This window comes from Xenopus tropicalis, chromosome 8, assembly GCF_000004195.4.
Source record: "Xenopus tropicalis strain Nigerian chromosome 8, UCB_Xtro_10.0, whole genome shotgun sequence".
NCBI classification, from domain to species: domain Eukaryota; kingdom Metazoa; phylum Chordata; class Amphibia; order Anura; family Pipidae; genus Xenopus; species Xenopus tropicalis.
Genome location: NC_030684.2, coordinates 29938541 through 29962804, shown reverse-complemented (window position 1 = coordinate 29962804; position 24264 = coordinate 29938541). Strand labels below are relative to the sequence as shown.

The following is a 24264-nucleotide window of genomic DNA, read 5'->3' as shown; positions in this document are numbered from 1 at the left end:
AAACTAAGAACAGTAATGATTTAATATCATTTTAAATGACAACCATTTCTGCTCTGTGTTTAAAGCAGAAACCGTAATGCCCCAATCTATGCCCTGAAGCGCTGCCCTTAAGGAGCTAAAATTTGCTTTTCTAAAATTCAAGGTCTTTGTTGTCCCGTGTACATTTGTTTTTGCACCAAACATTAAATGAAATAACATTATGGTCACTATTACCCAGGGGTTCAACCACTTGCACATTTGCTATACGTTTTGGGTCATTAGAGATCACTAGATCCAGTATAGCATGGTTCCTGGTTGGCTCCTCAACAACCTGTGACATAAAGTTGTCATGCAGCAAGTTTATAAACTTGTTCCCATTTACTGTCCTGGCAGTACTATTGCCCCAGTCAGTATCAGGGTAATTAAAATCCCCCATTATTATCACTTGCCCCAAACTAGCAGCCTTTTCTATTTGCAACAGGAGCTGGGCCTCCTCCTCTTCGCTTACATTAGGGGGTGTATAGCATACCCCTACAATTAGTTTGGTAGATTCTTTACTATCTATGAGAAGCTCAACCCATAAGGCTTCAGCTCCCTGATTTACCATCATCAATTCCTCCTTAATATTTGCTTTTAATTCCTGCTTAATAAACAGACACACTCCTCCTCCTTCTCTATTGCCCCTGTCCCTCCGAAACAAAGTAAAGCCATGGTATTAACTTAATGTGAATTAAGCCATGTTTCAGCACCGCCAATCAAATCATATTTCCTCTCCAACGCCAGCACCTCCAGCTCTCCCATTTTCCCAGTCAGACTCCTTGCATTTGTAAACAAACTGGTACCAAAGTATTACTGTATCAGAATTATCCTTCTGTTTGTGGAAAGCCCTACGCATGGAATTTCTGGCTTATCCCTATATTCTGGTGTGTGATGTTGGACATTCCATTGTAATTTTGAAAATCTTGAAATTAGCAAGATCAGATACTTACAAACTTGTAGACTGTTTTCATGGCTGGATTGGCTCTGGTCTTCATTGTGTTAATAAAAGCCCCACTTCCCTTCTGTAACAATGAGGAAAGTTAATTGGTCTTAATCCTTAATGCAGCAGATATCCAATACAAAATGCATAATGCATGTGCTTAATACTTTTGACTTTTTGCGTGTGTAAATGATGCACATCTTAGGGGATGGGTAGGGGTGGGATGTTCGTGCCTTTCACCACCTTTCATCAGTACCGCAGTGCTGAACAAACGCATAGCAGTAATCATAGGGGGAATGCATGTCTCTCAATTTTGGGGGAGATGTATAGTTTCTAAAGTAGATTTTTTACATTTTTTGCCCAAGTACAATATGAGGATGAGGGGAGTGGTGCAGCGGTGCATGTGCAGTGGTGCATGGGCTAACCTTTTTTTTGTATGAAGTGTGCTTATGCACCCACTCATGCCTCTCCTTGGACTTTAAACTTAATGCATGGCAACTGAAGCCTACACAAGCAGTGCCCTCTGGTTGCTCCTTAGAGCTGCTGACCAAAACCTGTGCAACAGATCATAAAGTCTATGGCACTTTTTGCCATCTCATAAATGTTTCTGTCTGTGGCACTTTAAAATAACTACTCCCTATTGCAATGTCAGCAGAAATGTTTCAAAGAGTTCAGGATTTATTACCCCCATGGGGTAGTTATTCACCATTATCACATACAGTACCGTATACAAGGAGTAAGTCTACAAAAAATAATACAGATTAAGAATATAGCTACAGATAAACAACTTGCATCCTTTAATATGACTCCATACACTCTGGCATAGGGGGCAACAAGCATTAAGATTTAGAGATGTAGCGAACCTCACAAAAAAAGTTCGCGAACCCGTTCGCGAACTTTTGCGAACTTTGCGAACCCCATAGACTTCAATGAGAAGGCGAACTTTAAAACCTAGAAAAGCCATTTCTGGCCAGAAAACTGATTTTAAAGTTGTTTAAAGGGTGCCACGACCTGGACAGTGGCATGCAGGAGGGGGATCAAGGGCAAAAATGTCTCTGAAAAATACGTTGTTGACACAGCGTTGCGTTTTGTGCTGTAAAGGGCAGAAATCACACTACATTTCTACACTTGTGTAATAAACTGCTTTTACAAGGACTATTGGGTTACAGCAGATGAGATCAGAAGGACAGCTGCCCACAGCAGCTACATACAGAGCAGTAGAAAGTAGATTACTAGTCAGCAAAGCTACCTAAACTGTCCCTCAAACCCCTGCACAGCTCTCTCCCTATGCTAACTCATCAAGCACACACAGGCAGAATGTAAAATGGCTGCTGGGCTTCGGTTTATATATGGAAGGGAGTGGTCCAGGGGTGGTCCAGGAGGGAGAGCTGCCTGATTGGCTGCCATGTATCTGCTGTCTCTGGGGTGAGAGGTCAAAATTTGGCTCCAGCTAAGGCGAACCCAAAATTGCGAACTTCGCTAAAAGTTCGCGAACTTGCGAACAACCGATTTTCGTGCGAATTAGTTCGCCGGCGAACAGTTCGCTACATCTCTATTAAGATTGCATACAGCACCGGACTGGGGTAACCAAGGCCCATCGTTTACATGACTCAAACATCCACCATCCAGCCACTGACACTCTTTGCTCCTCTTCCGCCCCCAGTCACCATCCCTCCTGCTCAGCTGTGCTACTTTATTTGCTGTTAAGAGTTAAAGATGGATGTGCATTCCAAAATGGCAGTGAAGTAGGTACGGCCGGAACTAGGCATAGGCAGAAGAGGCAGCTGCCTAGGGCGCAACGATCGAGGGGCGCCAGGCAGGAGCCTCTCCTGCCTACCCCTAGTGCTACTATGTCATTGCCTCCACTTCTGTTATTAGCGGTAGAGGCAATGACCGATCTGTTCGCACCGCCCCCCTGCACCTCCTCCTGTGCTTTGGCGCGCATGCGCCCTTCGGGGGGGTGGGGGCGGAGTGGGCGGAGTTGGCCGACCGGGTTGCCTAGGGTGCCCAGTCGGCTTGGCCTGCCCCTGGAAGTAGGAAGCTGCGGTGGCTGGGGGCAGCTGGCTGGCACGCAGGTGGCAGGGCCCAACATTATTGGGGCCCACCAGGATTTTTCCCCAGTAACCTGAAACAGTCCGACCATGGTTGCATACAACATTTCACATAAGAAATAATACACAAGCATTTAGAAACCTGAGGACTAACAATGACACCCACACACTAGCACACAAAATAAGCAACATGCCCTGCTCACCTTTACTGTTGAAAGCCACTGATGATACAGCTTATCACTACCTGTGCAAATAAGAAATAATTATAAACAAAGAGTACAATATAACAGAAAATGTGCATTTTGACAATATTACCATTATTTTCTGTTATTTATATAGTGCAGACATATTTCACAGCGCTTTACAGAGATCATACATCATTCACACCAGTTAACCCCCAGTGGAGCTTACAATCACCAGCAGGGGCGCTGCAACCATGAAGCGAGTTGAGAAACCCGGTTTAGGCGGCAGCGCCCCCAAAAGGAAAAAGCCGCTCCTGGTAACTTTAAGAGCTGTATTCCTGGTTTTTAAAATGGAAATTCGGCTCTGCTAGTGCAGAGAGCGCAACTAGTGATGCAGCCACACCCTGGACCCCACTGGCGCTGTAAAGTAGGGATGCACCGAATCCAGGATTTGGTTTGGTATTCAGCCTTTTTTGGCAGGGTTCAGATTCGGGTGAATCCCTTATGATGGATTCGGGGGTTCGGCCAAATCCGAAAAACTGGGTTCGGTGCATCCCAACTGTAAAGGTAAGCGCAGGGGGCCGAGGGGGGTGGCATCGGAGGAGCTGCCTCAGGCGGCTGAGGGGCCAAAAATGCCCCTGGTCACCATCACATTTACACATTCTAGAGCCAATTAAACTGCCTGTATGTTTGTGGGAGAAAACCAGAGCCCCCATGGGAAACCCAAGCAAGTGTGGTGAGAACATCGAAAGTAATTTCAACCCTGGTCCCCAACACAGAAAATATTCCCTGGCAGAGCAACAGCCCTATGTATTAATGGGTGCTTCTTTAAGATGCTGAAAACAAAGCCCCCACACAGCAAGACTCTTTCTTACCTGCATATTCACCCATGTTGATTTCCTCCTCAAAAACATCACTGAATCCATTTCCAGAGTTTAGTAAATCCAGTCTCCCATCTATGAACTAGGTTGGGCAAAAAGTGAGTTGTTATCATTTGTTTTATATTCTCTTTCCTATTGCAGGAGTCACTGGAAAGGGAATATACTGTACCTGCTTGAAAAGCTGAAGCTGGATTGCATTCTGCAGAAAAGGCCTCAGTCCACTGGAGCGATGGGAAACAAACGTCTCCTCACAAAAAGTGATAGGTTCCGCCTGTGAAGATCACAAAAACATTCCACTATCGGGTGAAAGCTTTCAGGCATTTTTTACTGCAGTTACTAGTTTTATTAGGGTTTATTAAGGTTCTTCATTTAGTTTGGGCCACATTAGCTTATAACAAGGTAAACGATATACAAAAACATCCCAGTATCAGCCATTTAGCAGTATGTTTAAGAATATCAAGAAGAGAAAATAATGTTCACCTTACACTTATCTTGTTCTAATTGATTTAAAAGAGACATATTGGATAAATGGAAAAACCCTAATTTTGTGGGCAATTATGAATAATATACGGTGCTGGTTTCACTTTGGGCTAAAAATGAATCCAATCTGTATAAATGGCCCCTTTATTGGAGCTCCCTATAGATCCTATCAGTTCTCTGTCCGAGTTTGAAATGAAGGGTGGGCGTGTCCTAACAGTCCCTGCCAGAAGCACAGCAGGAGGGGGAGAGCCAATCACAGCCCTGCACTCACACAAGCAAAGACAGGCTTCAGTTCCCTATCAGGTCAGCCTAGCTGCTGATTGGTTCCTATCCTACAGGGCAGTGTACGGAGGGCCGCCGGCTCCCCTGCGCATACAGAGAATTCAGCCAGCAGGAAGTGGAACGGGTGGGCGGGACTAGTGGGGTTTTGGTGGAATTTCTCAATAAATCAGTCTGAAACACATCTTTTTTTAAGCACAATCCTTCTATATCTAGAAGAGTATAATTCCCTGGTACATTCTTAATTTTTATAGGATATGCCTCCTTTAAAGCTGGGATGAACCCGGGCCGGTGCAGGTTTCTGCAAACAGAAGCACCGGGTATCAGGTAAGTGATTACAATCACCAGGGTGTGTGTAACGTTTAGTACCTCCCAGTGATAGTAACTTTCCTTTAAGCCACCCCATACAATATCTGTATGAAAAAAGCCACAGCATAATTTAACTATCTGCCCTCGTGCAGCTGTTAACATAGTATTGTACAGCAGGCACAATGCCAACAGCTATATGAAGACAGCCAGCTCATCCAGGAGTCTCTAACAGAAAGCCAAAGCCATATCCTGCTTATTCCCCAAGGCACAACTCCATAAGAAATCCCATAAGAAATAAGTTGTCACAACATAAGATAAAAAAACAAATATAAAACTATTAATAAAAGTACAGTAGGGACGGAGGGGAGGTGGGTGCTGACTGCCAAATTGCCAAATCACCGGCCAATTGAGGGCAGGGCCATATTTATATAAAGGCACAATCAACGATAAACAAAAATAAAAGACCTCCAAAACCGCAACTGAAGCCTCTCCAATTTGCCTCTAAAAATCCTTTCTGACTCCAAGGTTGCAACTGGATCAGTCCCTGGATCAACTTGACTAAAGTCTATATCCAATAACCCTGTATTTCCTTATGTATCAGCCAGTACAACTGATTCAGGGAAAACATTCCACAACTTCACAGATTTCACTGTAAAAAGAAATGGGCACCGGCATCACTTTCGTGCTGAATACTGGAAATAACATCAAGCGAATGTGAAAATCTTTCAGTGCAATTACATTTGATTTACAGGGAAGTGCCAGCAAATTTGCCTTCATTTTGATGCACTGCCCGCAACAACGCCCTCTTGCATCAGCAAAGATGCTGGAATTCTGGGGGGAAAAATGCTGAATTATGGAAAAAAAACATGGAGCTTGTGCTTGAATTTGTCTTTTCTGGATATTCTAGCACCAGTACAGATTTCTGCATATATACTGGGGAAGATTTATTCAGCTTTATTTTAGAATTTTGTTCTCAGTTATTAAGCATTTTCCTGACAGTTTGCTGAAGAGACATGATATTATTGGGTCCATCCTTCACAGTTATATGGGCTACTTTGAGCAGCATAGGGCCGAACTCTAACACCTGATCAATGTATGTATGTCTTTATTTATATAGTGCTACTTATCAACGCAGTGCTGTACAGTAGAACAATAAATTAATACAACAGATGGGGATTATTACAATAGTAGATACATACAAAGTATGATAATAAATAGAAATAAATACAAGGTTGCAATGCATTAAGAATCAAAACACCAGAGTATGGAGCTCTCTGCCCCACACAGCTTACAATCTAAATGGGAGGCTAACTTACAGACACAAACAGGCAAATATAAGTGCTGTAGGTTACAGTGGGCGACACTGCAATATAAGTGCTAGTTCCCAGTTCAAATTCTGTTTGAGCGCTCCAAGTGGGAGTCTTTGAGTTTAGTTCTGAAAAGACTAAGGGAGGATTCTCCCTCGGTCAGGTGTTAGTGTTCCTTTAAGCTGAGAAGAAGGCATAGGATCAAGAAAGCAAGTTGTGAGCAGAGATGATAAGACAAGCTGGGAGATTCCGGAATCGGATTGCGGTTGGCCTCTACTTTGTTTTTGGAGAAATCAGCAAAGTCTTGGGAGAGTGCATAAGGGTGAGTGATTCTGTTGATGAGGGATGCAGAAGGGTATTGACTATAGAAAACAGGCATTGCTGGTTGGATTTGTTTAATAAGGAAATGACAATAGGAATTTCGAATGAATAAAGTCCACTTAAGGTCGGGAGGTTGGGAGGCCGGGAGGTCAATGTCACGTGTATTCCGAATTAGTACAGTGGGGGAAGGAGCAGGTTGGGAAAGAGAGTGTGAGACTGTAACCAGATAATGGTCACAAAGGGGACACAAAATCAGAAAGGGACAGATTTTTAGTAAAGACTAAATCCAGAAAGTGTGAGGATCTTGTTGGAGTGTTTGTCCACTGTTTGAGTTTAAAGGAGGAGGTTAGGCAAACAGAACAACAGAGGGCTAGGGTTGTGAGGGATCATCAATATGGGAGTTGAAATCCCCAAGAATGATTACAGGGCTATCACTGCAGAGGGCAAAAGAGACCCAGGCTTCAAAGTCAGAGAGGAAGGTAGCAGAGGAAGAGGCTGACGGAGGTGTGTAAATGACAGCCACCCAAGCACAAAGAGGATGGGAGATTTAAAGGGCATGCAAATGAGTTACATTAAAAAATTGGAAGAATAGGAATAGATGCGAACTGACAAAAAGATGAGAATGCCGACTCCCCCACTATGAGAGAAAAACAGATCATGGATGAATGTGAATTTGTTAGTTAAGGAGCAGATGTTAAGAAGGAACAAGAAAGGCACAAGAAAACGGAAGGCAGGAAGAAGGAAGAGTAGCAATCTGAATAAGGTTAGAAACAGCAGAGGAACGAAAAGCTTTGAGCAACGGGACAGAAGGACACAAATGAATATAAGTAGGTATGGAGCGGGGCCCAGGGTTTGGAGAGACATCCCCTGCAGCCAGCAATAGTAGGAAGAAGAGTGAGGAGATGTGGGAAGAGGATTTGAAATGACTCCGTGTCCGTGCCTCCGTGTATGGGCAGCGACTGGGGATAAAGATGTTGCAAGTGGTTAGAAAGCATGAAAGAGCTGGAGTATGTAGGTGGGACCAGGGAGAAAGATATGTGAATAGAATGATGACAGTCAATAGGGACTACCTTGGGGAATTTTGTGCACACAATCAGTACAAATGTAAGAAGCTTTTCCATTTAGCAGGTAAGTTGTAGTGCTATAGCTTCAAAGAATGCCCACAGGTGGGCAGGTTCCTCAGAAGCACAAGATAAGGATCACTTTCACATTATCTCACATCGATTTACCCGCACTGGACTCTCACCTAATAAAGTCTACCCCTAAAGGTGCCCGTACATGTAGTGACCCATTGGTCGCACAAAAGATCGTTCCCACCATCCACTGACGTTCAGGGCTGAATCATCAGATATGGAGGTAGAAACAATAGAAATTCTACCTTCTTCTGCCGATTCAGCCCTGAACGTAGATCAAAATCTTTTAACCTGGCTGATCTTTACTTGTCCTCAACTAAGATATAATTAATCCTTATTGGAGGCAAAACAAGCCTATTTGGGTTTATTTAATATTTAAGCAGATTTCAAGATCCAAATGACAAAAAGACAACTTATGTGGAAAAATCCCAGGTCCCAAGCATTCTGGATAACAGGTCCCATACCTGTAAGCCAAGAAAAAGGGAATGCTGGCCTTGGTACATGGTTTCTTTTTACCAACTAAGTGAACTTATAGTTTAAAAGTTCTAGTACGAGCCACAGGAACAGTTAAGAGGGAGTTATCAAACTAATTTTACTATTCTTTTCTATTTTTTTCACTGCACATAAAAACCTTTATGTTCCAAAATCCACAGGGGTAATATATTGCATGTTATTGAGTTTACATTTCTGAGCTAGATTTGATGATCTCATTAGTCCCAGCATATATTTCGGGGGTTTAGAGAACCCTACTAATGTAAGGTGAAGGGGCTCCTTAAACCTCCTTTGGCTCGTTTTATTGGAGCTCGTTAAAAAAAAATTTGTTACAGCTTCCTGATGTTTTTAAGAATTGTGCAGTCCTCAAATGAAAAGCCTATACGGCAAACTTATTTCTGACACAGTGGGGAAAATGATAGCGCGCTTTAGCTTGATGGGAGCGGAACACAAATTAGTGGAAGGAGGCACGAGGCATCAATACTGTGAGATTAAATTGATCGACTTTGGAAGAACAAAAATATCAACATGAGAAGTTTTACAAGCTGCAAGAAAGCAATAAACGGGGATGTTCATCTCATCTGTTCCGGCGTAAACAACAGAACAAATGCAGTCACATTAGCCAGCAACAATATACAGTAGTCACAATATACAGTGTGGTTGGAGATAAGCTACAGGCTTTATGTAATGGTTCAGAGAATGGTTCTTTGTGACCCAAAAAATGCACAACACTGGTCAGGGAGTTATATACAACCTGTTATCCAGAAAGCACTGAATTACGGAAAGCCTCTCTCCCATAGACTCCATTTTAATCAAATAATTCAGTTTTTTAAAATGTATTTCCTTTTTCTCTGTAATAATAAAACAGTACCTGTATTTGATCCCAACTAAGATATAATTACCCCTTATTGGGGGCAGAACAGCCCTATTGGGTTTATTTCATGGTTAAATGATTCCCTTTTCTCTGTAATAATAAAACAGTACCTGTACTTGATCCCAACTAAGATATAATTACCCCTTATTGGGGGCAGAACAGTCCTATTGGGTTTATTTAATGGTTAAATGATTCCCTTTTCTCTGTAATAATAAAACAGTACCTGTACTTGATCCCAACTAAGATATAATTACCCCTTATTGGGGGCAGAACAGCCCTATTGGGTTTATTTAATGGTTAAATGATTCCCTTTTCTCTGTAATAATAAAACAGTAACTGTACTTGATCCCAACTAAGATATAATTACCCCTTATTGGGGCAGAACAGCCCTATTGGGTTTATTTAATGGTTAAATGATTCCCTTTTCTCTGTAATAATAAAACAGTAACTGTACTTGATCCCAACTAAGATATAATTACCCCTTATTGGGGCAGAACAGCCCTATTGGGTTTATTTAATGGTTAAATGATTCCCTTTTCTCTGTAACAATAAAACAGTACCTGTACTTGATCCCAACTAAGATATAATTACCCCTTATTGGGGGCAGAACAGCCCTATTGGGTTTATTTCATGGTTAAATGATTCCCTTTTCTCTGTAATAATAAAACAGTACCTGTACTTGATCCCAACTAAGATATAATTACCCCTTATTGGGGGCAGAACAGCCCTATTGGGTTTATTTCATGGTTAAATGATTCCCTTTTCTCTGTAATAATAAAACAGTACCTTGTACTTGATCCCAACTAAGATATAATTACCCCTTATTGGGGGCAGAACAGCCCTATTGGGTTTATTTCATGGTTAAATGATTCCCTTTTCTCTGTAATAATAAAACAGTACCTGTACTTGATCCCAACTAAGATATAATTACCCCTTATTGGGGGCAGAACAGCCCTATTGGGTTTATTTAATGGTTAAATGATTCCCTTTTCTCTGTAACAATAAAACAGTAACTGTACTTGATCCCAACTAAGATATAATTACCCCTTATTGGGGGCAGAACAGCCCTATTGGGTTTATTTCATGGTTAAATGATTCCCTTTTCTCTGTAATAATAAAACAGTACCTGTACTTGATCCCAACTAAGATATAATTACCCCTTATTGGGGGCAGAACAGCCCTATTGGGTTTATTTCATGGTTAAATAATTCCCTTTTCTCTGTAATAATAAAACAGTACCTGTACTTGATCCCAACTAAGATATAATTACCCCTTATTGGGGGCAGAACAGCCCTATTGAGTTTATTTAATGGTTAAATGATTCCCTTTTCTCTGTAATAATAAAACAGTACCTTGTACTTGATCCCAACTAAGATATAATTAATCCTTATTGGGGGCAGAACAGCCCTATTGGGTTTATTTAATGGTTAAATGATTCCCTTTTCTCTGTAATAATAAAACAGTACCTGTACTTGATCCCAACTAAGATATAATTACCCCTTATTGGGGGCAAAACAATTCTATTGGGTTTAATTACTGTCTTTGATCTTTTAGTAGATTTAAAGTATGGAGATAAAAATTACGGAAAGACCCCTTATCCGGAATACCCTTCGCCCCAAGCATTCTGGATAATAGGTCCTATACCTGTATCCAGAAATCTCCAAAATTATGGGAAGACCATCTCCCACACACTCCATGTTAATTGAATGATTCACATTTTTAAAAATGATTTCCTTCTTCACTGTAACATTATGAGGCCCATTTATCAACATTTTTGTGTTTTTTAAAACCATGATTAAACTCACTTTCTCTAAAACCATGAATGCCAAGTGATTTATTAAAACAGCCTTTTTTTTTAAAAAAAAAAAAAACAAAGAAAAAAAAACAGAGAAGTGTGTAAACCAGGATTTTTTCATTTTGTCCCACAAATGAAAGAGCAAAAAACCTGAAAAACCTCAAACAGCGAAGAAAAGAAAAAGGACAGATGCCATTGATTTCTTCATGACCTCAACAGCTTTTAGATGTCATATTTTTATTTGTTGCTGTTTTGAGGCATAATACATTGCAAAAGAAACATTGCCTTTTCATGGAAAATTTAAAAAAAAACCCAGGTCCTAAAGCATACTCATAAAAGTAAGATGACTCCATGGTAGCCATTAGGCTAATGCCACACGGGCGTATTCTTGGCAAGCCGAAAAACGCTTGGCGAAAATACCGCCATACGCTCCTACCTGTGCCTGCACCTGAATGAATGGAATACACTCCGGTGCAGGCACATGTAGCCGATATCCGCAAAAATACTTGTGACTTTCTCTGTATTTCGGCTACATTTGACCGCACTCCATTCATTCGGGTGCAGCACAGGTAGGAGCGTATGGCGCTGTTTTCACCAAGCGTTTTTCGGCTTGCTGAAAATATATGCCACACGCATGGTGTGGCATTAGCCATTATACGAGCCATTTCTGTACAAGGAAAAGCAGCCAGGTGTTTGGACACTGATCTGCTACATAGAGAAACATATGTGTGAGTGTTAATGACCATGTTGATATTGATTTTAATCTGATTATTTCTCTTGTATTGTGTATAAGGCAGAACAAATTAAAATGTAGGTGTTTTGCAGATCTTAGCACATCAATGTGTTACGCAATGTTATACTCTGTATATTCTAAACATCTTCTAGGACAGTTTAGGCTGTAAAAAATCTCAATCATCAAATTCAACTGTTTGTTCAAAAACATCTAGGTTATCCACAACAGGCAAAAATCCCACCAGCAACTATCTCTGGTCTTATGCATGTCTTTATCATGTCATGCATTGAACCTTACACTGTGATTCTTTATACTTCTTTACATCTGACAACTGAACCACTGCCTTGTTGGTAGTGTAAATAAAACCCTAGCAACCAAGCTTTAAAACAAGGAAAATGCCACAGCTGTCTGTTTGTTGTATTAACTTGGAGTACAGGTATGGGACCTGTTATCCAGAATGCTCGGGACCTGGGGTTTTCCGGATAAGGGATCTGTCTGTAATTTGGATCTCCATACCTTAAGTCTGCTAAAAAAATAATTTAAACAATGAATAAACCCAATAGGATTGTTTTGCCTCCAATATGGATTAATTATATCTTAGTTGGGATCCAGTATACGCTACTGTTTTATTATTACAGGGAAAAAGGAAATCATTTTCGAAAATCAGAATTATTTGCTTATAATGGAGTCTATGGGAGACGGCCATTCCGTAATTTGGAACTTTCTGGATAATGGGTTTCCGAATAACTGATTCCATACCTGCATTAAAGAATAGCCAATAAATAAAGCATAGTTTTGAGGCAGTCATAACTGCAAGATGTTAAAGATAAACATATCTGTTTCAGATAGGATATCCCAAAATATTAAATAGTTATGAGCTATGACCAGGGAATTTTATTCACATGAAAACTGGTGCATCATGTTCTGGTTCCGCCCCCCCCCCCCCCGCCATAAAAAAAAACAAACAAACGGAACCTTCTTTAATGCATGATAAAAGTTTGTGGCTATAAAACAACAGGATTTCAAGGATGTGGCAGCTTTATGGCTCTAAAACATGACATAGAAGCTGAGTGTTTAATTACAACTTGATGGAAATGATTTGCTCGATATGTATTCTGGCTGGGATGGATAAGTCACTTTGTATCTGTAATGAATTGTTGCAGGATTGTTCAGAGCAGATGTTGGCACAATGGTGAAGAAAAATAAATTTGTAATAAAAGATACAGGCCGCAGGGGAGCAATGCAGGCTTCTAATAAAGAGCTGGCTCTAATGAAAGCTGCGAGTGATGCGGAATTACGAGAAGAAAATCAAAATAAGGTATGTGCAGAGCGGAATTCCAAAACAAACCACTATAAAGTGCTTCTGAACATGAGAACCGGCAGCCCACCCACTTGATCAAGATTCTTTCACATTCTATTCAACAGAGCTGCCTTTCCTAAAATCCTTCCTGTTTTATTGCCAAGAAAGAATAATGTGTTGTTCCGGTAGTACCAGCACAGTCCTATATCCCCTACAGAATTTAACAATCACTCTGTCATCTTCACAGGTGCTGTCACAGAACAGTCCTTTTAAGTTATCACCCACTTCATTTTATAGACTAGGACCAAAAGTGATTGGCCACTGTATGTTGGGGATAACCAGCCGGATCCCCTACAGCTGTGGTTAAGAAGCAAACTCCCTAACTACCTTTTGGGTAGGAATGCAATTACAAAGACAGGCGATCCAATATTAAATAAATAGATAAATGTAATAGGAAATATGATGTGTTTATTCTGTAGCACTTGTAAGGTGAATTTCCAATTTCAGCCAGTGCAAATAGTGAAAACCATTATATAAAGGTGCAATTGTATGCACAGAATTTTTGTACAGTGCAGTCAATTCAAAACACATGATATATTGAAATTGCTCATGAATTATGGCTTTACTGGGCCCCCTGTACCCCCCTGCAACCACAGGGTCTGCTTCCTCTGTCGCTGAAAACAACCTTACAACTGACTGTAAGTGGCCCTTTAAAACTGATCATTCTCTATGTTATGTAGCTTCTAAACTTCAATTAGCTTAGGTTTTTGGGGACATTCCTATCCATTATACAATATTGTGAGTTTGTGCCAGTATGGTTTTATGTGTAACAGATCATGCCAGACTAATTTAATTGCCTTCTATGAGGAGATGAGCAGGAACTTTGACTCTGAGATCGCAATAAGTGTCATGTACTCGGACTTTACTAAAGTGTTTGATACAGTACCTCACAAAAAGTTAATGATAAATTTGAGGAATATTGGCTTGGAACATATTTGTAATTGGATAGAGAACTGGCTGAAGGATAGATTACAGAGAGTGGTGGTAAATAGAACATTTTCTAATTGGGCCAGTGTGGTTAGTGGAGTACCGCAGGGGTCAGTCCTTGGTCCTTTGCTTTTTAACTTGTTTATTAATGACCCGGAGGTGGGCATAGACAGTACTGTTTCTATTTTTGTAGATGATACTAAATTGTGCAAAACTATAAGTTCCATGCAGGATGCTGCCGCTTTGCAGAGCGATTTGACAAAATTGGAAAAATTGGCAGGATAAAGAGGTTCAATGTTGAAAAGTGCAAAATTAAACACTTTGGTAGAAATAATATAAATGCAAAATACACACTAAATGGTAGTGTGTTAGGGGGATCCTTAATTAAGAAGGATCTGGGGGTTTTGTAGATAACAAGTTGTCTAATTCCAGGCAGTGTCATTCTGTGGCTACTAAAGCAAATAAAGTACTCACTTTCATAAAAAGCATTATTTACTCAAGGTATGAAAACATAATTTTGCCCCTTTATAGGTCCCTGGTAAGGCCTCACCTTGAGTATGCAGTGCAGTTTTGGGCTCCAGTCCTTAAGAAGGATATTAATGAGCTGGAGAGAGTGCAGAGACTGCAACTAAACTGGTAAAGGGGATGGAAGATTTAAACTATGAGGTTAGACTGTCAGGGTTGGGGTTGTTTTCTCTGGGAAAAGAGGCGCTTGCGAGGGGACATGATTACTCTGTACAAGTACATTAGAGGGGATTATAGACAGATGGGGGGTGTTCTTTTTTCCCGTAAAATAGAGGAATGGAGCTTCCATTTGAAGCAGCGTAGGTGGTTTTTCACAGTGAGGGCAGTGAGGTTGGGGAATGCCCTTCCTAGTGATGTTGTGATGGCAGATTATGTTAATGCCTATAAGAGGGGCCTGGATGAGTTCTTGAACAAGAATAGTATCCAAGGCTATTGTGATACTAAAATCTACAATTCGTATTGATGTTGGTATAAATATAGTTTATATATGTGACAATGCAACTTTTATTCATTTCAATTCATATACACGGACAGAGTCGGACTGGGGCCTCAGGGGCCCACCAGAAAACCTTAGACCATGGGGCCCGCTTTCCAAACAATTTTTCCTCCTTTCCTCGCCCAGCCTCTTCATTCTCCTAGTCTCTTTTATTTACATGCTAGCATCTATTCTTCCATCTATTTCTCCCCTTTCTTCCCATTCAGAAATAGGGAATGACCATGAAGCAGGCCAAATGGTGAGGAGCAGGAGGGCCCACTGACACCTGGGCCCACCGGGAGTTTTCCTGGTATCCTGGTGGGCCAGTCCGACACTATACAGGGACATGAGATCCCTTATCCAGAAAGCCTTGAATTACGGAAAGGCCGTCTCCCATAGACTCAGAATTTTAAAACTGATTTCCTTTTTCTCTGTAATAATAAAACAGTACCTTGTAACTGATCCCAACTAAGATATAAATAATCCTTATTGGATGCAAAACAATCCTATTGGGTTTAAATAATGCTTTATTGATTTTTTTTTTAGCAGATTTAAGGTATGGAGATCCAAATTACAGAAAGACTACTTATCCGGAATACCCTTGGTCCCGAGCATTCTGGATAACGGGTCCTATACCTGTATTAAAAATACAAAGTGCTGATTTCTGTAGAAATAACATTACCTAGAAAACCAAATGATAATGAATACATCTATATGCATTTGCTTTGGAGATTCGCTTTAAAGCACAAAAGACAAGGCAGAGAATTCCCAGCATAACCCCTTCACTGCTGGAGTGATATAGCCGCAGAGGGGTATTTGGTCCTTTCGTATCTAGTCAGTGAGCAGTTTTATGCCATATGTAAAATGTACAGTGACAAAATCCAGTTTGGGTACTCTGACACAAAAGAAATGCTTTTCCCTTGACTAATAATTATTTTTGGCTACATGCTGGTTCCATTGTAACATGTTTAAAAAAAATCTTTCAGACTATTATCACTTTGCTTTCTTAATCCCCTTCCTAGGTGCATAAAATTAGCACCCTTTTTAGTTCAGATCATGGCTCCCTGCCCTTTAATCCATTCATGAGCTCCTTGCGCTGTATTCATGCTGTCTGCAGCCTGACCCTTTTCTCACCCATTCACCCAGATTTCACACTAGAATATTAAGCATGTTATTGCTTCCCCCATCCCATGAATAATCCTTGTCTGTTTTCCTTGCCTATCTGTATTTTTTTTACTTTTTTTGTTGATGGGGAATAGTAGCTCTTTATAGAGAATGGGCACTAAGGCCATGCTTAGGCCAGATATTCCTTGTGCCTCTCTTACCTTCAGCCCCCAGGCAAGTTGTCTTTTTGAGCAATTTATCATCTAATTTTCCATTGGACTGTAATCATACCTATGGCAGTAATTAGGAAGAAATGACCTAGTTGACAGCTTTTATTGCCCCCTGTATGCCCACCTTTAGGTACAGTATGTATGTTCTCCAGTCAATCAAGAACTCCAAATAAGCATGCTTGCAGTTGGTTATTTTTTATCATGGCATTTACTGTAATCGGCTGCACAAGAGTTAAAGGAACAGTAACACCAAAAAATGAAAGAGCTTTCAAGTAATAAAAATATAATGCACTGTTGCCCTGCACTGGTAAAACTGGTGTGTTTGCTACCGTAACACTACTATAATTTATATAATAAGCTGCTGTGTAGCCACGGGGGCAGCCATTCAAGCTGGAAAAAAGGAGAAAAGGCACAGGTTACATAGCAGATAACAGATAAGTTCTGTAGAATACAATGATGTTTTATCTGTTATCTGCTATGTGCCTGTGCCTTTTCTCCTTTGAATGGCTGCCCCCATGGCTACACAGCAGCTTATTTATATAAATTATAGTAGACTTTCCGAAGTAAACACACAACTTTTACCAGTGCAGGGCAGCAGCACATTATATTTTAGTTACTTTTATACACTTTCATTTTTTGGTGTTACTGTTCCTTTAAGACCAAAAATATAGCTAGTAAAAGAAATAGCTATACCTGTGTGCCAGTCCTTAGGAACTGCATTAGAAAGCACTCTGTTTATAGCATTAAATGGAAGAAGTAGATATATGATTAGATTAGATTCAACTTTATTGTCATTACACATGTACACGCACAAGGCAACCAAATGCAGTTTAGGTCTAACCAGAAGTGCAATTAGCAGAAAGTACAGGATAAAGGTATAAGTTCTAAGTGCATTTAAAGGGATATGTGCAGGTCAAAGCTATGGGTACTTATTACAGAAGATTCATTGGTGAGCATATATACAGATTACAGATTACTAGTAACCATGCTTGTGAATTTACAATGGATGAACCGTATATACAAATATTGAACCGTATCTACAAGTACTATTAACTGTAGTCAGGAATTTGCAGATAGATATGAACATAATGTACAGGATATTATGTAAGCTTAGTATACAGATAACGTATTTGGTTTATTAAATGTTTAATTTATTTTTTACGAGACTTAAAATATGTTGATCTAAGTTACAAGACCTCTTATCCGGAAAACCCCAGGTCCCAAAATTTCTGGATAACAGGTTCCATACCTGTCTTACTATACCACTACTACAATACAACTACATTAACAGTAATGAAGTATTTGGATACAGATTCCTTGCCTATGTAGCAACTCCTTTAAAAGGGGGAATATTGTAAATTCATCTGTACATCAGGTATTCACACTCATTAGTGTCTATGTCATATCATCTAATATCATTTGCTGAAAGATGAGCAGTGTTAAAAAGACACATAAGACTTCAGGTTTAGGCCTTCATATCTGCTGTTACACAGGAAAGCTCTGGCCACCTTTGGTCAGTAGCCCAGTATGGATTCGCTGTAAGTAAGCAGGTTGCACTTTTATAGGAGATGTCTAATTAGACAACACCATGAGAAGCAGAATTGGGCTCAAGGGCTTCGAGTTGACACGGCACCCCCAGTTGTCGTGGAGACCACCACATGACTAGCAAGAATCTGGAAACTCTGGGGCTTGGAACCAGATGCACTTTTAACATAATCTGACAGCCAGCAGATGGGCAGCTTGTTTGCAGGGTGATGAAATGCCAAGTTCAGTGCCCTCAAGAGCAGCATTCTCTTGCCTACCAACTCGAAGCTGTTTGTCCTTTGCCCTCATGCCAGCTCATCTCCCTAAAGGTTGTACTTCTGGCAGATGGTGGGGGGCACATAATCGGTTCCGTGTATTTTCATACACCCACTGACTTACTGTGAGTAGCACACTGAATATAACCACTGGCTTTCAGTATATATACATATATATATAAACCACATGAAACCACAAATTTTGGATGGTTAAAAGCACGATTAGAAAAAATTCGGAGTAACCACAATAATTTCTGATGTGCGAAAATTATTTTCTTTTCTCGAACATTTTGTGGTTGCGATCTGAACGATCATAAACAATGCGAAAACCTTTCTGGCTTTGAAACTTCAATGTATGATTTTGGAAGCCTCCATAGGACTCAATGGCACTCTGCAACTCCAACCCGGCCCAAGGAAAGTCTCCCATAGGGCTCAATGGCACTCTGCAGCTCCAACCTGGCCCAAGGAAAGTCTCCCATAGGGCTCAATGGCACTCTGCAGCTCCAACCTGGCCCAAGGAAAGTCTCCCATAGGGCTCAATGGCACTCTGCAGCTCCAACCTGGCCCAAGGAAAGTCTCCCATAGGGCTCAATGGCACTCTGCAGCTCCAACCCGGCCCAAGGAAAGTCTCCCATAGGGCTCAATGGCACTCTGCAGCTCCAACCCGGCCCAAGGAAAGTCTCCCATAGGACTCAATGGCACCCTGCATCTCCAACCTGGCCCAAGGAAAGTCTCCCATAGGGCTCAATGGCACTCTGCAGCTCCAACCCGGCCCAAGGAGAGTCTCCCATAGGGCTCAATGGCACTATGCAGCTCCAACCCGGCCCAAGGAGAGTCTCCCATAGGGCTCAATGGCACTCTGCAGCTCCAACCCGGCCCAAGGAAAGTCTCCCATAGGGCTCAATGGCACTCTGCAGCTCCAACCTGGCCCAAGGAAAGTCTCCCATAGGGCTCAATGGCACTCTGCAGCTCCAACCCGGCCCAAGGAAAGTCTCCCATAGGGCTCAATGGCACTCTGCAGCTCCAACCCGGCCCAAGGAAAGTCTCCCATAGGGCTCAATGGCACTCTGCAGCTCCAACCCGGCCCAAGGAAAGTCTCCCATAGGGCTCAATGGCACTATGCAGCTCCAACCCGGCCCAAGGAAAGTCTCCCATAGGGCTCAATGGCACTATGCAGCTCCAACCCGGCCCAAGGAAAGTCTCCCATAGGGCTCAATGGCACTCTGCAGCTCCAACCCGGCCCAAGGAAAGTCTCCCATAGGGCTCAATGGCACTCTGCAGCTCCAACCCGGCCCAAGGAAAGTCTCCCATAGGGCTCAATGGCACTCTGCAGCTCCAACCCGGCCCAAGGAAAGTCTCCCATAGGGCTCAATGGCACTCTGCAGCTCCAACCCGGCCCAAGGAAAGTCTCCCATAGGGCTCAATGGCACTCTGCAGCTCCAACCCGGCCCAAGGAAAGTCTCCCATAGGGCTCAATGGCACTCTGCAGCTCCAACCTGGCCCAAGGAAAGTCTCCCATAGGGCTCAATGGCACTCTGCAGCTCCAACCTGGCCCAAGGAAAGTCTCCCATAGGGCTCAATGGCACTCTGCAGCTCCAACCCGGCCCAAGGAAAGTCTCCCATAGGACTCAATGGCACTCTGCAGCTCCAAACTGGCCAAAAGATAGTCACAATACTGAAGCTTGAATGAATTTCAAAACGGTCGTAGTCTTTGCAAAAAATCTGACCTTTTTGTGGAATTTAACAAAAACCACGAAAAAGTTGTACTATTTTAAAGATATTATCGTGGTCAATGCGAAAACTTCTAACAATTAGAAAAAATATGAATTTTTCTCATTTGTGGTGCTTTAATGAATGGGCCCCTAAGTGTGCATTAAGTGTGCATTTAGAGAACTTCTCCCACATATTTAGAATAATTTAGGTAGAGCATATACAAAATAATGTTGCAAAGTTACTGCTAACATGAGCTCTTATTTTAGAAGGGGCAAAACACCTCTATAGTCAGTATAATTCCTAGTATACAAGGTTTATGTTTAAAATGTGTCCACTTTAACATTCTATGTGTTCTTTGTGCAAATTAATGTTCTTCAGATGGCTCTGAAGAATAGCCTCTTGGATGCTCAGAAAAGGAGTATGCACACTAGGAGAGAGTCAGGCAGTAGACTGTAAGCTGGCTATACACATACTGATTTTTCTTTACTTAACCACTAATTTCAGCATGATCAGACAAAATTGTTGAATTACTGTTAGGTTGGTGTGCACCAAAGGATCACACATCTAGCAATCTTTCATTCAACATCAGTCAAGAAATCGATCGAGCAGGTTTAAAAATTCTTGTCTTTAAACCATAAACTTTGTCCATTGATGGGATGGACAGATTTCAATCGCTTAACAATTTGGAAACTGCGCATGCGTGGGGTGGTGCTTAAATGACAAAATGGGAAGGGCAGGGGCATTTTGGCCCCCGAGCCGCCCGGGGCAGCTCCTTGCACTCTTTGCACTAGCAGAGCCATATTTCTGTTTTAAAAACTGGAAATTCGGCCCTTAAAATTACCAGGAGCGGCTTTTTGACGCATGTTTTCTAAATGAAAGAGCCACCGCAGGGAAAAGCATTGCAAAATGCTTGTAAGTCCCCTTAGGGTGATTCCACATGGGGTGCCTTTTTGTCCTACAAGGGACAAAGAACCAGAAAATACCTTGGGACCTGCAATGTGGGCGAAACATAAGAGTTGTGAACACATTAAAGCCCGCCTGTGGCGATTCCTGCAAATCCCAAATGGAAATGTATTTTTGGGTACTTTTTATCCGCAGGAGAGGAGATTTCCCATAGGTGACTAAGAGTGGGGAAAAACGCCCAGTCCTGTTGAGTAAACAGGAAATAAACATGCTGGTCCCAGAGCAGTGAGTTGTTCAGGAAAAGACCTGGATACAAATGGTGCACTTGTCTCTCACTGATCTGTCAGAAGGAATATTTATACTGTATATTGATCGGAAGAAACTGAAAAAATAAAAAAATAATGGCTTCCCAAAGCAAGCATCTGTTAAGGATTTTCACCTCTTCATGAAGTTAGAAATCCAATATTACAAGAGAGTGCCAATTAAAGGGTTTTCTTGTAAACAAAACAAATGTTACTTTGATAAATTCTATTATTAGGCATGTGGGGGTTACTTTTTTTTTTTTTTAATAAATCCGTTCATGAAAGAAAAGTCTTGTTCCCCCATGGCCTGGATAGAGTTAAGCGCTGGTGACGCTGCCATTGTAAACAAGCTGAATTCCAGTTGCACACATCACTCAGGCAACAGGAATCACCAGGCTTTGCAAGTTCGGCCCATTAATTAAGGGTTTCGGCAGGCCCTACACCTGTGTGAGGTATTTCTATTTCATATTCCAAGAAGGAAGCCTTCTCTGTGGAGAGCAGGAGAGCTCATTAATGAGGCTAATTAGGTGTAAAGGGGGTAGGAGCCTGGCATCAGCTGCGTCTTGTAGGAGCTCATCATTAAGCCCAGTAATCTCCAGGACATAACAGCCGCTGAGAGGCTCCTGGGTGATGTTGCAGAGAATTTCTTGAGCACCTGAGCATGGAAACTAATTGGAAAATTGCCTTAAAGCGGCAGCACTGCACAAACAGTTATTTAGAGGAGGGGCGCAGCTTTGAGATTCTTCCGTGTTACCTTGGTGGGTCTCAAGAACGCTAGAGATCTCCCACCTCCAACGCAGAGGTGGTACAATGTTTCAATTCCCAACACCAGAGCTGGGGATCATTCCAATGCTGTTGAATAAGGGATGAATGTTAGTAGCTGCCAAAAGGGAGTCATTCTGCTTTCGTTTCTTTATATGCTATAGAGGCATGTTGAGTAACAAGCCAATTCATTTTGGTGGAGAAAAAAAAACAGATAGGCACAATGAGCATGTCTGCTGAGCTCAGTAGGTGTTTTAAAGATCCAAAGACAAGAAGTGGAATAGGTTAAAGGAAGCAATAAGATGCGTAGATAGTGAAAGGTCAGTTTTTGGGCTACAGTGCAGTAAGCGCTCAATTAGGGTTTATTTGCAAACAGAAATGGGTTTTAACTCCAAGCTGTCTATTAAAAAAAGTCCTTTCAAGAGCCATTTAGAGAAATAACACTGCAAACTGTATGTATGCATTTACTTATTATTACAGGCAAAGGATCCCTTATCCAGAAAGCTCTGGATTACAGGTAAACTAACTCCTATTTAACAAATAATTCTACAGAACTGGGTACTTGTATGTATGTATGTATGTATGTATGTATAACTTTATTTATAAAGTGCCACAAGGGTACGCAGTGCTGTACAATCTTACAATATACACAATTACACACAGGGAGGACAAGTGTTATAATAAATACAATAAATATATATAAATGCACAGGGAATAAGTGCCATGTGGTATAAGACACAGTAGGAAGGAGGTCCCTGCCCCGTAGAGCTTACAATCTAAGTTACTTGATGGTAACTAAGCTGCATACTACTTAAGGTATGGTGATCCAAATTATGGAAAGATCCCTTATTCGGAAAATCTCAGGCCCCAAACATTTGGGATAACAGATTCTGTACTTGCATAAATTCTGATTATACTTACCAGTGTATGGTTGGTTCAGCTAAACTGCATTGGTTATTAAAGCAGAAATGATTCTAATATTTAGAACTTGCCAAAGTGCTATTACCAGTATGTACTCTATTATCAGCTATGGCAGCTACAATTTCAGGGGCGTTTTATTTGTATGTAATTGCTACTGAAAGCAATTCTAGAACCTAATTCTGTCTCTATCTGTAGCTAATACAATTATAAACAGTTATAAACATTTTGTAAACAAGTCCCAACAACCTCTAACGGCTATTATCTATACTAGTATCGGACCTCTTATCTGGAAACCCATTAGCCAGAAAGTTCCGAATTACGGAAAGGTCATCTCCCATAGACTTTATTTTAATCAAATAATTCACATTTTTAAAAATGGTTTAATTTTTCTCTGTAATAATAAAACAGTACCTGTACTTGATCCCAACTAAGATATAATTACCCCTTATTGGGGCAGAACAGCCCTATTGGGTTTATTTAATGGTTAAATGATTCCCTTTTCTCTGTAATAATAAAACAGTACCTGTACTTGATCCCAACTAAGATATAATTACCCCTTATTTGGGGCAGAACAGCCCTATTGGGTTTATTTAATGGTTAAATGATTCCCTTTTCTCTGTAATAATAAAACAGTACCTGTACTTGATCCCAACTAAGATATAATTACCCCTTATTTGGGGCAGAACAGCCCTATTGGGTTTATTTAATGGTTAAATGATTCCCTTTTCTCTGTAATAATAAAACAGTACCTGTACTTGATCTCAACTAAGATATAATTACCCCTTATTGGGGGCAGAACAGCCCTATTGGGTTTATTTAATGGTTAAATGATTCCCTTTTCTCTGTAATAATAAAACAGTACCTGTACTTGATCCCAACTAAGATATAATTACCCCTTATTGGGGGCAGAACAGCCCTATTGGGTTTATTTAATGGTTAAATGATTCCCTTTTCTCTGTAATAATAAAACAGTACCTGTACTTGATCCCAACTAAGATATAATTACCCCTTATTGGGGGCAGAACAGCCCTATTGGGTTTATTTAATGGTTAAATGATTCCCTTTTCCCTGTAATAATAAAACAGTACCTGTACTTGATCCCAACTAAGATATAATTACCCCTTATTGGGGGCAAAACAATCCTATTGGGTTTATTTAATGGTTAAATATTTTTTTAGTAGACTTAAGGTACGAGATACAAATTACGGAAAGATCCCTTATCCGGAAAACCCCAGGTCCCAAGCATTCTGGATAACAGGTCCCATACCTGTACTACTGGTAATAAAGGATTTATAGGAAACAAATCCAAGAATAAAGCTTTTTGTTAGAATGAAATTAGAAGTGCATAACTTGATGCTGAAAGGCTAACCTACAATATTAGCAGTCCTGTTACACCTTTGGAGTTTCCAGGGGGGCAACAAAGCATCATTAATTACAAAACTGCAAAA

At 41.0% G+C, this 24264-nt stretch overlaps 1 protein-coding gene across 4 annotated transcripts in view; it reads right to left on the bottom strand.

Moving 5' to 3' along the window:
* The window catches only part of dennd1a (DENN domain containing 1A), a 414134-nt gene that overhangs the window by 71908 nt on the left and 317962 nt on the right, over positions 1–24264 (bottom strand). For all 4 annotated transcript variants that reach the window (XM_031890875.1, XM_031890876.1, XM_012953023.3 and 1 more), the window contains exons 14-17: positions 4242–4343; positions 4067–4154; positions 3213–3253; positions 969–1040 (exon numbers count right to left, since the gene is read on the bottom strand). In XM_031890875.1, coding sequence (XP_031746735.1) covers positions 969–1040; positions 3213–3253; positions 4067–4154; positions 4242–4343 — 303 coding nt within the window. The remainder of the gene's footprint in view (positions 1–968; positions 1041–3212; positions 3254–4066; positions 4155–4241; positions 4344–24264) is intronic.